The sequence below is a fragment of the Oncorhynchus nerka genome, linkage group LG15 (assembly GCF_034236695.1).
Source record: "Oncorhynchus nerka isolate Pitt River linkage group LG15, Oner_Uvic_2.0, whole genome shotgun sequence".
Taxonomy (NCBI): domain Eukaryota; kingdom Metazoa; phylum Chordata; class Actinopteri; order Salmoniformes; family Salmonidae; genus Oncorhynchus; species Oncorhynchus nerka.
Genome location: NC_088410.1, coordinates 84,836,451 through 84,850,888, shown reverse-complemented (window position 1 = coordinate 84,850,888; position 14,438 = coordinate 84,836,451). Strand labels below are relative to the sequence as shown.

General features: G+C 44.6%; 1 protein-coding gene across 3 annotated transcripts in view; it reads right to left on the bottom strand.

Moving 5' to 3' along the window:
* Positions 1-6,682: 6,682 nt before the first annotated feature.
* The window catches only part of LOC115117564 (forkhead box protein J3-like), a 197,720-nt gene continuing 189,964 nt past the window's right edge, over positions 6,683-14,438 (bottom strand). For all 3 annotated transcript variants that reach the window (XM_065001977.1, XM_065001979.1, XM_065001978.1), the window contains exons 8-12: positions 13,120-13,572; positions 12,662-12,763; positions 11,793-11,987; positions 10,962-11,060; positions 6,683-10,714 (exon numbers count right to left, since the gene is read on the bottom strand). In XM_065001977.1, coding sequence (XP_064858049.1) covers positions 10,602-10,714; positions 10,962-11,060; positions 11,793-11,987; positions 12,662-12,763; positions 13,120-13,572 — 962 coding nt within the window. In that variant the 3' untranslated portion in view covers positions 6,683-10,601. The remainder of the gene's footprint in view (positions 10,715-10,961; positions 11,061-11,792; positions 11,988-12,661; positions 12,764-13,119; positions 13,573-14,438) is intronic.

Here is a 14,438-nt window from a genome sequence, read left to right as displayed (position 1 = left end):
TAGCCTGACTATCTATAATAACAGGGATGACGTGTTATTCTAGCCTGTCTATCTATAATAACAGGGTTGACGTGTTATTCTAGCCTGTCTATCTATAATAACAGGGTTGACGTGTTATTCTAGCCTGTCTATCTATAATAACAGGGTTGACGTGTTATTCTAGCCTGTCTATCTATAATAACAGGGTTGACGTGTTATTCTAGCCTGTCTATCTATAATAACAGGGTTGACGTGTTATTCTAGCCTGTCTATCTATAATAACAGGGTTGACGTGTTATTCTAGCCTGTCTATCTATAATAACAGGGTTGACGTGTTATTCTAGCCTGTCTATCTATAATAACAGGGTTGACGTGTTATTCTAGCCTGTCTATCTATAATAACAGGGTTGACGTGTTATTATAGCCTGTCTATCTATAATAACAGGGATGATGTGTTATTCTAGCCTGTCTATCTATAATAACAGGGTTGACGTGTTATTCTAGCCTGTCTATCTATAATAACAGGGTTGACGTGTTATTCTAGCCTGTCTATCTATAATAACAGGGTTGACGTGTTATTCTAGCCTGTCTATCTATAATAACAGGGTTGACGTGTTATTCTAGCCTGTCTATCTATAATAACAGGGTTGACGTGTTATTCTAGCCTGTCTATCTATAATAACAGGGATGATGTGTTATGCTCGACACACACAGTTTCCCACAACAAAAGACCAGAAAAAGGATTTTCAAATCCAATATCAGTTAACAATTTCTACTTAAATATCAAAGGGACGCAAAAGGGACTAATTTTGTGGAAGACCCAGGTAGTGGTTGGTTTGTAAAGCACTTGTTTCAACTGCTTCCCCAATTTCACTGGTCAGTGTAATAAAACACCCTTCTACCAGAGCTGACTCCTCCCATCTTCCACAAGACTTCACCCTCAAGAGAGCATAAACTCCACCCTCAACTACCAGGTCATCCTTCCTGGCTCCTCGACTCAGCTGTCAGCAGTACTCCAGCTCTGAGAGGGGCATTCCGCCCTTGACAGCAACTTCTCATGCCTTCCCACTCAGGATGTCCATCATTGACCCTCATGCACACATGTATACAGCTTGGCCATGGGAGCTCTTTAAAGGGCCTCATATAGAACATCCCGTTCTCTCATCAACATAAATATTGTCTGTGTGAGCACTGAGCAGTGCACATACTGTTCCTGCAACATGCCTCTGTGTGGGTGACACAGGACCTTCCTCTCTTGTAAAAAAAAAAAACTTGAGCTATTGATGTACCTTACAAATCCGGCCTTGCCACTGACTTGAATATGTGTAGTATGATGTTTTTGTGGTCTATTCAGTATGGTGAATCGACCACTGGAGATAGGTTCAAAAGAACACCAGTTAGTGATTAACTTGCCTTTGGAACTTGAAGACCGGTGCAAAAGTAATTGTGTTTAGATTCATAGACAAGATTTTACGGGGTTCTTATTACATAGTAGTTAAATATTTACACTGTATCAAGTTTTGTAATGAATTGCAATACATAATTGGTGGTAATTGCAGTCTGTAATTACAGAGGTGTAACAATGAAGGCTTGTTACAATGCTTGTTACAAATGGGAAAGTTTAGTTGCTACTCAGCTGCATCCGATTCATTAATAAATATCACAAGGTTGGAATCTCTTGTGGACAGATATGCTGGGTGTCCCGGGATTACATAGGCTCTAATTATCTACCTTTGAATGTACACTCTTCAAAATGTCCACTCAATGTCGTTGCTAGCACTTGGTTGAGTTTACAAAATCATATCAGATGTAGGTCAACCTCACTGACTGGGGTCTACCATACGGGTGTCATCCTCGTCAACCTCACTGACTGGGGTCTACCATACGGGTGTCATCCTCGTCAACCTCACTGACTGGGGTCTACCATACGGGTGTCATCCTCGTCAACCTCACTGACTGGGGTCTACCATACGGGTGTCATCCTCGTCAACCTCACTGACTGGGGTCTACCATACGGGTGTCATCCTCGTCAACCTCACTGACTGGGGTCTACCATACGGGTGTCATCCTCGTCAACCTCACTGACTGGGGTCTACCATACGGGTGTCATCCTCGTCAACCTCACTGACTGGGGTCTACCATACGGGTGTCATCCTCGTCAACCTCACTGACTGGGGTCTACCATACGGGTGTCATCCTCGTCAACCTCACTGACTGGGGTCTACCATACGGGTGTCATCCTCGTCAACCTCACTGACTGGGGTCTACCATACGGGTGTCATCCTCGTCAACCTCACTGACTGGGGTCTACCATACGGGTGTCAACCTCACTGACTGGGGTCTACCATACGGGTGTCATCCTCGTCAACCTCACTGACTGCGGTCTACCATACGGGTGTCATCCTCGTCAACCTCACTGACTGGGGTCTACCATACGGGTGTCATCCTCTTCAACCTCACTGACTGGGGTCTACCATACGGGTGTCAACCTCACTGACTGGGGTCTACCATACGGGTGTCATCCTCGTCAACCTCACTGACTGGGGTCCTTCATACGGGTGTCATCCTCGTCAACCTCACTGACTGGGGTCTACCATACGGGTGTCATCCTCGTCAACCTCACTGACTGGGGTCATCCTCGTCAACCTCACTGACTGGGGTCTACCATACGGGTGTAATCCTCGAGTGGGAGGATAAACACACTAGTACACCACAGAGTACGTGTACTATCTACATAGTACAACGAAATTACTACGTGTTACACTTCATTTTCCAGCTTAATATTGTGTATCTTGAGGGGTACTTACATACTTAATGTGTACATCTGCTGCAGCTTCAATTGGAACAATCAGGACAGCTTCTGCTGGGGCAGCTTCTGCTGGGGCAGCTTCTTATGCTTGCTTTAGTGCAGCTTCCACTGGAGCTAATCAGGACAGCTTCTGCTGGGGCAGCTTCTTATGCTTGCTTTAGTGCAGCTTCCACTGGAGCTAATCAGGACAGCTTCTGCTGGGGCAGCTTCTTATGCTTGCTTTAGTGCAGCTTCCACTGGAGCTAATCAGGACAGCTTCTGCTGGGGCAGCTTCTTATGCTTGCTTTAGTGCAGCTTCCACTGGAGCTAATCAGGACAGCTTCTGCTGGGGCAGCTTCTTATGCTTGCTTTAGTGCAGCTTCCACTGGAGCTAATCAGGATGGTGTCCTCTGGTGCAGCTTCTTATGCTTGCTTTAGTGCAGCTTCCACTGGAGCTAATCAGGATGGTGTCCTCTGGTGCAGCTTCTTATGCTTGCTTTAGTGCAGCTTCCACTGGAGCTATCAGGATGGTGTCCTCTGGTGCAGCTTCTTATGCTTGCTTTAGTGCAGCTTCCACTGGAGCTATCAGGATGGTGTCCTCTGGTGCAGCTTCTTATGCTTGCTTTAGTGCAGCTTCCACTGGAGCTATCAGGATGGTGTCCTCTGGTGCAGCTTCTTATGCTTGCTTTAGTGCAGCTTCCACTGGAGCTATCAGGATGGTGTCCTCTGGTGCAGCTTCTTCAGGAACATATTTTACTGGGGCTGGTTCCTCTTGGTAATGTTCTACGGGGAGAACTATTTCAGGTTTTACAGAAGCAACTAGGTCAGGTTTTACAGGGGCAACTGGGTCAGGTACAAGGACTACTGGGACAGATTCCTCAGGGGTGATGGCAGGTCCTTCAGCAGCAGGTTCCTCACGGGCAGGTTCTCCAGAGGCAAGTTCCTCTGGGACAACTGGAACAGGTTCTACAGGGGCAATAAGGGGGGTCTTGACTTCAGTGATAACAAAACAGCAAATTCTTTGGTTTGGCATTTCCAATAGGTTCAGGAGATTAGTAAGTGAAAATAACATGTACATGTGACTGGCAAAATAAAGGAAACTTCAACATGAAGCGTCTTAGTGTCTGGAACTCTATTGGAGTGATGCAACACCATTCTTCCACAAGAAATCCTATCTTTTGGTGTTTTGTCGGTGGTGGTGGAAAACGCCGTCTCAGACGCACACTCCAGAATTTCCCATAAGTGTTCAATTGAGTTTAGATCTGGTGACTGACCCACACACATACACTTTGAATCCCATATGAGTTTAGATCTGGTGACTGACCCACACACATACACTTTGAATCCCATATGAGTTTAGATCTGGTGACTGACCCACACACATACACTTTGAATCCCATATGAGTTTAGATCTGGTGACTGACCCACACACATACACTTTAAACCCCATATGAGTTTAGATCTGGTGACTGACCCACACACATACACTTTGAACCCCATATGAGTTTAGATCTGGTGACTGACCCACACACATACACTTTAAACCCCATATGAGTTTAGATCTGGTGACTGACCCACACACATACACTTTGAACCCCATATGAGTTTAGATCTGGTGACTGACCCACACACATACACTTTAAACCCCATATGAGTTTAGATCTGGTGACTGACCCACACACATACACTTTGAACCCCATATGAGTTTAGATCTGGTGACTGACACACACACATACACTTTAAACCCCATATGAGTTTAGATCTGGTGACTGACCCACACACATACACTTTGAACCCCATATGAGTTTAGATCTGGTGACTGACCCACACAAATACACTTTAAACCCCATATGAGTTTAGATCTGGTGACTGACCCACACACATACACTTTAAACCCCATATGAGTTTAGATCTGGTGACTGACCCACACACATACACTTTGAACCCCATATGAGTTTAGATCTGGTGACTGACCCACACAAATACACTTTAAACCCCATATGAGTTTAGATCTGGTGACTGACCCACACACATACACTTTAAACCCCATATGAGTTTAGATCTGGTGACTGACCCACACACATACACTTTGAACCCCATATGAGTTTAGATCTGGTGACTGACCCACACACATACACTTTAAACCCCATATGCTTGTTTGAGACACTTCCTTCAAAGTCACTGAGATCTCTTCTTCTAGCCATGGTAGCCAACATTTTTATACATCACCCTAAGCATGATGGGATGCTAATTGCTTAATTAACTCTGGAACCACACCTGTGTGGAAGTACCTGCTTTCAAAAAACTTTGTATCTCTCATTTACCTGTATATTTCAGCATAAAGAAAGTAATTATTCTTAGAGTGTTTGTCCCCATGCTGTCCAAACACAGATGTGAGTATGGTGTGGACGTAGGATTAGCTTCCCTCAATGCAGGGGAAATGGGAGGAGTGTGGGGTGTAGTGTTAACTCCTAAATAGCTTACATACTTTTATTCTATACAGCTGGGGGTGTTTCTGCTACCAACCACCAAGACTAGAGCATCAGACACTCCACCTGGCAGAATTACATAACAAGTACCACCAAGGCAGGGCAGACGGCTCCCCTCCCCATATTACATTTCAACATAAGGAACTTTCATTTGCATTCACAATTAAGTAAGGAGTAACCATAGCCCTTCCATGTATAGTCATTCTGATGACACCCTGAACAGCACAGCCCAATGTGGCCCGGTACAAATATTTAGCATACCTAAATAAACCTGTTCCATATGGTTCTGATCAAATAAAAATACACACCAGAGTCAGAGGTCTGAGATATAATCCGTAAAGGTTACTAAAAATAAACATAACCAAGTCTCAATTGAATACATTATAACTAACTAAACAAATGAACTGAATTCACTAAATTACGAAAAGGGAGTTTCAAATCAAAACTCAGGACATACAGATATAGAATCCTAATTTGATCCCTTTTGTTGCTGAGAATTGCAGGAAATGTATATGAGCCTGCTGATTTACATAAATGTACTGTCAGTGCCAGCAGAAGCAGCATCAGAGGAATTCTCATGGCTGTCTTCCTGATGTCTTCTCTTACAATAACTAGACCAACGCCCCTAGCTGAGTCTAAAGGAGCTGTAGCACAGCTGAGCTCCCCCACACTACCTTCCCTGAAGTCAGTTACTCACTTCTACCAGTTTGGACCAAAGAGATGGAGCAGAATTCCAAACTGAGCATGATGTATTGTATGTCATGGAGTGTGAAAGTGGAGGTTTCGTGGGTGTCATGGGGGCTTGACATGTGTTGGGGCTACGGGAGGGTCTCCAGGATCTGGGCGGGGAAAAGGACATGCGTGTCTTGATAAACCTATCATTGCTTACTGTAACCGTCCTGGTAGACTCTTCTAGTCCAGGAACGTGTCATGTGGAAAACAACATATGGAGCTTGTCATTGACATGGAAGAAAGAGTTCCAGTATGAACACTAGTACGGTAATGCTAGTACTAATGTATGATCCTGGAAAACCTTCAGAATTAGTGAACTTTTAAACATTTAGAGTGCACAGAACTAAGTGGAATGTTGCAAGTGAAATAACAAATATTTACCAAAAACTATTTTATGTAAATGTTTGAGGTTGTGAGCAAGGAGCTGCACTACTGCCATTTGGGCTCTACTATCGGTTATATTCAACACTAACCTTTCAGTTTGGCTCTGATTTGTCATAATTGCTGCAATTTTAACAGTGTATATAGAAATTCCCCTACCCACAACTACTATGGTCTAAACACACTGCAAAACTTGTGTTCTGTAACAGTGATGCGAGTAACAGCTACATCTTATGTTCAAAATATGAAATAATTCACAAGTTTCTTCATGTAACTCATTCAAATACATAAAAAAATGATAAACGCACAACTATTCCACAGTGAAGTTAACATTTTATTTCTTTAAGTGCCATTCATGCATATTGGGGATGGGGGTGGTATCGACAACTCTAATAACAAGTTATTTTACAGCACTAAACCAATACAAAGAGTAGCTGTATCACCTCATTGGACAGCAAAAGTAATAAACCGTGCAATAACCAAGAGGACAAAAAGGAGAAAAAGAAAACAAATACAAGAAATGACAAAGACAAAATCAAAAACTGAAAAACATAACAAAATATATATTATCAACATTGAAACACTGAATGTAGAACCATAGTACAGGTAAAAGGTAGTGTCACAAAAAGCCAACACATTTTCATCACATATATACAATATAGATATATACACATACGGTCTCACCCTCGGATTGGACAATAACAAAATACTCTATTCTTTTCCCTCTCATGAGTAAGACCAACCCCTTGCCTTGATGCCCCGCCCCCAAGAGGAAAAAGGGATGATTGAAAAGACATTTATTTACAAGAAGCACAACAACACACCAGCACTGAATAAAATAGGCCTCAATCAGCAGTACTTCTTGGCAGTTTTCTCCATAATGTAACAAGCGAACAAGGCTTATTTTCTTTTTTCATATCATAGTAATCTCTCTGGCAGGTACATCTCCAGCAGTATTTAAAAAATGTCATTGTCTTTTTAAACAAAATGTACTCACTTGTACACAGACACACACACAGTTAAGAGGGTGATCCAGTCATCGTCTTTCCCTTCCTCTTTACCTCTGATCACATCCATGAGCTCTTTCCAGCCCATCCCATCTCCTCTGAACTGTGGGGGTGGATTTACTACATACCCTAAGGCTGTCCGAGAGTTTTTCATTAGTGCCTTCATCATTACCAGTGATGAAATGCAACATACAAAACCATGGGCTGCCAAGACTTCCCTATCACTTTTATATCCATATTCTCACTGTGTTCCTCAAAACACCCATTTCTTAGGTGAGTCCCAGAGTCTGCAGCACCCACACTGACTTCAACTAGCAATCAAATGGTCAATTAAAAATCACTACACTGATCTTTTCTCCATAAAGTAGTCCTCCTTCACTAATGAAGGGCTCAATGATTGACAATCTTAAGTGATCTTGGCTTTTTAACTGAATGAGCAATCAGACTGTGCTTTAAATGGCTGGCTGGCTGGCTGACTGACTGACTGATTTTGGCCATTAAACAAAGACTAAACACTCAATGGGTATCCACAGGCAGGACAATCAGCCACACACAACGCTTTCAAATACAATGGACATTTGGGAATCTAACCGAAAATCCGGTACAGGTAAAAGTAGCAGAAGTAAGAAAAGGAAAAAGAAGGAAAAGGAAGATAAAAACATTTAAGATCAAAACAATGGGCAGTATTAACGAACTGGCTGCTAAAAGATCTGTGAAACCTTGCAGATATGCTTGGCAGTATAGCTAGCTGTGAGAAGAGCTAGCTCCAGCACTATCATTAGCATTAGCACTAGCTCCAGCACTAGCACCAGCTCCAGCACTAGCTCCAGCTCCAGCACTAGCTCCAGCACTAGCACCAGCTCCAGCACTAGCTCCAGCTCCAGCACTAGCTCCAGCACTAGCTCCAGCTCCAGCACTAGCTCCAGCACTAGCTCCAGCACTAGCACTAGCTCCAGCACTAGCACTAGCTCCAGCACTAGCTCCAGCACTAGCTCCAGCACTAGCTCCAGCACTAGCACTAGCTCCAGCCAAGCTTCCCTTCTTGTCTTCTGCCTCCTGTTTCAAAAGGACAATGGCGGTTCAGTATCTACACATGTACACTGTCACAAGAGACATATTGGTGTCTGGCCCCAGCGGTGTTTATGTGATATTACAAAACAATGTCATGATTTTCAGAAATGGAGTAAAACCATATCCAGCCAAAGATTTTGTTTATCTAAGGGCCAATAGTGGAGGAACAAATAAAAAAGGGAAGATGAACTGTGCTCTACCCAGACAAAGCTCCTATACAGGCTTAACGCAGCACCATGATGGGGGTTCAGGGCCAGTCTGATTAAGACGACAAAGAGGGACAGAGAGGACAGGAGTGTTTCCAGAACCTCTAGTCTCCCATCCTCCATCTCCACCTGGCTGTTGGGGATCCTAACCAAAATGCACATCTGCCTTGAACCCTTGCTTTCATCTCTTCTTTCTGCATCTGTTTGGTGCTCATTGATAGCATATGCAGATGATTGTAATTTTAGGGCAAACACACACACACACACCTTGTTCCCTTTTTACATGGTATTTCAGCATATTTTCTGCCTTGCAGTGTAAGTCGGTCACAACCAAGATATTTGGGAGATTGATTCTGATGACTTGGGACGTATAGCATCTGAATGAAGAACATTCCTATTGTTTGTAGTAATTAAGTTATATCAGTACATTTCCTGCATCAGAAGATAACAGGAAAATATCCTACAGTTCATTGTGCTGCATGTACACTGAGTTTAATATATGAAAAGACACCTACAGGTGTATACTTGTACTCACTCATATTGTGTATTAACTACAAACTATTCCCTTAATACACTAGTACAGGGAAATTATAATCAATCTCATTGGTTGCGGGACCAGTGGAAGGATGTAGTGATTGGGAATGAGACTACTTTAAGTCTAAGTGTTATTTTGACAAAGGAAAAAAAAGCCAGACGGTGAGGGGGGAGGGGTGATGAGGTCTGGAATTCATCTACCAGTTTCAGTCTTGGAGTATTGGAGATAAAGGTATGACATTGTTAACAGAATAGACACAAAACCACAACAAATACTACCGGTAATGTTTCTGAATGTACACAATTAGCTTAGCTGGGCCAGATGTGTTGGTTAAAGGACAACGCTCTATGATAAAGCATGTGTTCTTTATGTGAAGCCTAGTTCAATGCAAAACACCCTGTTCAAAACATAACCTCAGTTATTGTAAACCTTCCTACCAATACACCCACTATTGGGGATCCTAACCTTCCTACCAATACACCCACTATTGGGGATCCTAACCTTCCTACCAATACACCCACTATTGGGGATCCTAACCTTCCTACCAATACACCCACTATTGGGGATCCTAACCTTCCTACCAATACACCCACTATTGGGGATCCTAACCTTCCTACCAATACACCCACTATTGGGGACCCTAACCTTCCTACCAATACACCCACTATTGGGGACCCTAACCTTCCTACCAATACACCCACTATTGGGGATCCTAACCTTCCTACCAATACACCCACTATTGGGGATCCTAACCTTCCTACCAATACACCCACTATTGGGGATCCTAACCTTCCTACCAATACACCCACTATTGGGGATCCTAACCTTCCTACCAATACACCCACTATTGGGGTTCCATCCAAAGCAAACCCACAAGCACCACAGGCGGCCTGCGTTTTCCATAAAATAATAAAAACGAATAAAGAGAGAAACTCATCCAAGAGGTAGCCGAGGCCTAAAGTCAACACGAGACGGATAACAAGCGGAACAAGTCGCTCAAATCACACAACAGTTACGGAGGGAGCTGGGGGAACTTTGGAAAGCTGCTGGCTGGGAGGGGGATGGGAGAGGGCTGGCTGAGGAACGAGGACTGGAGGATTTGTTTCGACATGAACGTGTGCTACTTGCCTGGTCAAGACAAGCACATAAGCCACCACTTAAACATGTCCTAGTAAATATGATTGTCTTCAAAGTAACATTTATTTTGTATGTTTCATTTTGTTAGTAAAAATGGCAGCACTCTGAAGTCTCTCCCTCTATCCTCCCAAAACAACACCTGCTCTTCTGTTCTGTATCCCACCAGCAACAGTCAGTCTCCTCGCTAGAGCGTACAGCTCAGCCTGGCTTCTTCCTCCTACTTCCACCTGCTCTGCACCACCTGACCGTTCCTTGTAAGGGGCAGAACATCTAACATTAGACAATGGAGTCCCAGTCAAAGTCATCCTGGATGTCATCAGCTGGCATGCGGTGCATCTGGAAGTTTCTGGGAGAGATCATGTGCTGCTGGTTCATCTGCGCATGGTGTCCTAAGAGAAGAGAGCAGGGGAGTTGGGCATAGTACACACACAAAGACACACATGCACTGTGCAAGCTTCATTGGTTAAATGTGTAGTTGAATGGGAAATGGACTTGTCGAGGTGTTGTTGTAGTGCTTGTAGAATGTGGAAGGATAGGTTTGATGAATACTTGGAGTGTACCGTAGAGACCATCCCCTTAACTGAGATCTAGTTTAGTGAGTAGTTGTATTGTATAGAGGCTGCCGCTGTTCTGTACCTGTCATTGTGGGACCTGCGCTGCTCATTGGGGGCATGTGGGGGTATCCTGGGGGGCCCATCATAGACATGCTCTGTCTTGAGTCCATGTAGAGATTTCCTGTGGAGAGAAAGACAAACTCAAGTATCGCAATCCCAAAATAATATATGTGCTAGCTAAAACAAGCCACCTGGTCAGCAGCATTATTGCAATATACATTGAGTGTACAAAACATTAAGGACACCTGCTCTTTCCATGACCTAGACTGACCAGGTGAATCCAGGTGAAAGCTATGATCCCTTATTGATGTCACCTGTTAAATCCACTTCAATCAGTGTAGATGAAGGGGAGGAGACAGGTTAAATAAGGATGTTTAGACCTTGAGACAACAGACAGATTGTGCATGTGTGTCATTCAGAGGGTAAATGGGCAAGACAAAAAATATTTAAGTGCCTTTGAACTGGGTATGGTAGTAGGTCAAGAACTGCAAAGTTTGTGTCAAGAACTGCAAAACTTCTGGATTTTTCACTCAACAGTTTCCTGTGTATGAAGAATGGTCCATCACCCAAAGGACAACCAGCCAACTTGACAACTGTGGGAGGCATTGGAATCAACATGGGCCAGCATCCTTGTGGAACGCATTCAACACCCTGTAGTCCATGCCCCAACAAATTGCAAATTGAGGCTGTTCTGAGGGCAAAAGGGAGTGCAACTCAATATTAGGAAGGTGTTCCTAATGTTTTGTACACTCAGTTACATAAAGGAAAATGCCACCAATGTCCAATGATCTGGAGTGGTAAATGCAATAATAATGTTAGTTGGGATGCAGGTTAGAGGTGAGGAGTCACCCACCTGTGGCCATGTGCTGGCTGGGCTTGTTGGGGTGCATGGAGCCATGGCATACGGGTACGGGCTGCACTGCCCCCTGTGGCTGAATGACACCGGTGCGGGCGAAGAACTGGTTGATAGATGAGCAGAGATCTGCGATCTGTGTGGGCTCCAGGGCCCAGTTGTTCTGCTCTGCTAGTCTCATGCTCTCCTTCAGTCCTGCACAGGGTCAAACATACATATCATCAGCCAAGGAAAACAACAGTGATGTACAGCCGCCTCAGCAGCTCACCAGTCCAACCCTTTCAGTACTACTAGCTGCTAGCCACTGCAGAGAAATGTCTCAACGACAAGTTAGTCATAAAAATCACCGGTCAAATCATCCACACCCCATAAATGTGAAAAGTGGGTGTAGGACACTTATCTATGTAAAAAAAAAAAAATGCTTTAATTACATAACTAAACTTTATCGGTGATAATTAAAACCGCCTACCTTGCAATTGTATACTGTAATTGGATCAACTCTGTGACCTGCTGAGCTACACTGTTTGGTAATTAAACTTGAAGGCAGTGTTCTTTAATTGTAGAGCTCCTTCAAATTCAACTGTTGATTGGCAACACGTCAGCACACCAACAAAAAGAGAGAACTCCAATGTGTCTAATGGTGCTCATCATGGGCAATCAGCCATGAAATCATTAGGATAAAATGACTCTGGTAAACACAATAAACAGCTGTTAAAATGTCAGTGAAAAGAACAGGTAGACAGTAAGAAAAATATATTAAACGCAGGACTAACACATTGAAAAATAAGCAGCCTGTATAGTTATCCTATTTGAGGCTGAAATTGGATGTGTCAATGCAACAGCATTTACATAATCCTTCATGGCCACACCTTGAAAAGGTGAGAGGTCGACATCAGCCCAGTTATAACTGCTGGCAATACGGCAGCTCTCTTTCAGTGCGTCCAGATTTGGGTACCAGTCAGAGGGCAGACCTGTAAACACAGATGGAGCACAGACTAATTTTTAGAGGCTGGAGGAATCCATGAGTCTCTACATTTCCTGCAACAGTACTCTACTTTGGCCACCGGTAGGAGCCAGTTCCCTCTGAAAAGGTTGCTGTGCTCCAGAGGTACTGTCTGGTGTATGGATGCAGGATTTGCTTTGTTCTCATTACAGCAAACAGCATAAATCAGATGGTGATTTACTGTCCTTTGTCCCAAAGCAGGTCTTGGTACTTATACAGAACAAATGTCCAGCTGTGTCTTGGAGGGTTATCCCTGAGTGTATCTGAATGTGTGTGTTTGTGTGTGTGAGAGACATCGGTGTAGAAGAGAGAGGCGGGTCTTACCCGTGTTGCAGGCCATCTGTTGCTGGGCAGGATGGGGCTGGTGAGCCAGAGTCTGATGCTGCTGCTGGGAGGGGTGCTGGCCGTGCTGCTGTGAGTGTTGGGAGGGGTGCTGGGTGTGCTGTGTGTGTTGGGAGGGGTGCGGCGTGTGCTGTGATGGGTGCGGACCATGCTGGGAGTGTGCAGGGTGATGGGGGTGCTGGTGCTGGCTGTGTTGGTTGTGCTGGCCATGTTGGTTGTGTGGGCCGTGCTGGGAGATGTGCTGTGTGTGGGGCGAGCCATGGCCGGGGTGGGCGTTCTGGCCAGGGAGCTGGGGAGGGTGGGACAGAGGCACCTGGCCACCGCTGCTGGAGTGGTTGTTTGTCAGGCTGTTCTGGGTGCTAATGGTGCCACTGGGTGAGTGCTGATAGGAGCAGGAGGTGTGTTGGGACGATTCCGTTGGCATGCCCATCAAACCTGGAAGTCCATACACACACACACACACACACACACACACACACAAAACACAGTCGTTATTAGTCCTCTCTGCTTAGAGAATTGAATCACTATTTGATATAAACATACAATGTAAAATAAACTGATGTTACATTGAGACTAAACAGCTGCCATTTTGAACGAGCTAAAGGAATGTCTCAGCAGCACTAGAGAGTCTGAGCCTTTCTTCTGCATCCTGTGTTTCTTTTCACATTTGTCATTGTGCAGCAGCACTGTTCTCTAAACAAGCACGACTGGAGCACGAACATCTGCACACCCAACAGCCATCGTGTAGAGGAGTGGTTCTTAAGAGGCCTGTCCATTTACATGTTAGTCATTTAGAGTTGCCTTCGCCACTGCCTCAGAACACTTACTGAAGTGGTGACAAAGGTGGATCTCTTATCGGCACGACTTACGCCAGCAATTACAGTTAAAGTGCCTTGCTCAAAGGCACATCGGCATATTTTTTACCTAGTCGGCTTGGGGTTTTGAACCAGCTTCACTTCAATTACTGGCCCAACGCTCTTAACCGCTAGAATATCAGCTTTGCCACAGTAAACCTATTTTACTGGAGTGCTTTTAGAGTTGACTCCAGCCCCTCGCCCCAGAACACTTACTCCAGCCCCTCGCCCCAGAACACTAACTCCAGCCCCTCGCCCCAGAACACTAACTCCAGCCCCTCGCCCCAGAACACTAACTCCAGCCCCTCGCCCCAGAACACTAACTCCAGCCCCTCGCCCCAGAACACTAACTCCAGCCCCTCGCCCCAGAACACTAACTCCAGCCCCTCGCCCCAGAACACTAACTCCAGCCCCTCGCCCCAGAACAACAGCCCCTCGCCCCAGAAA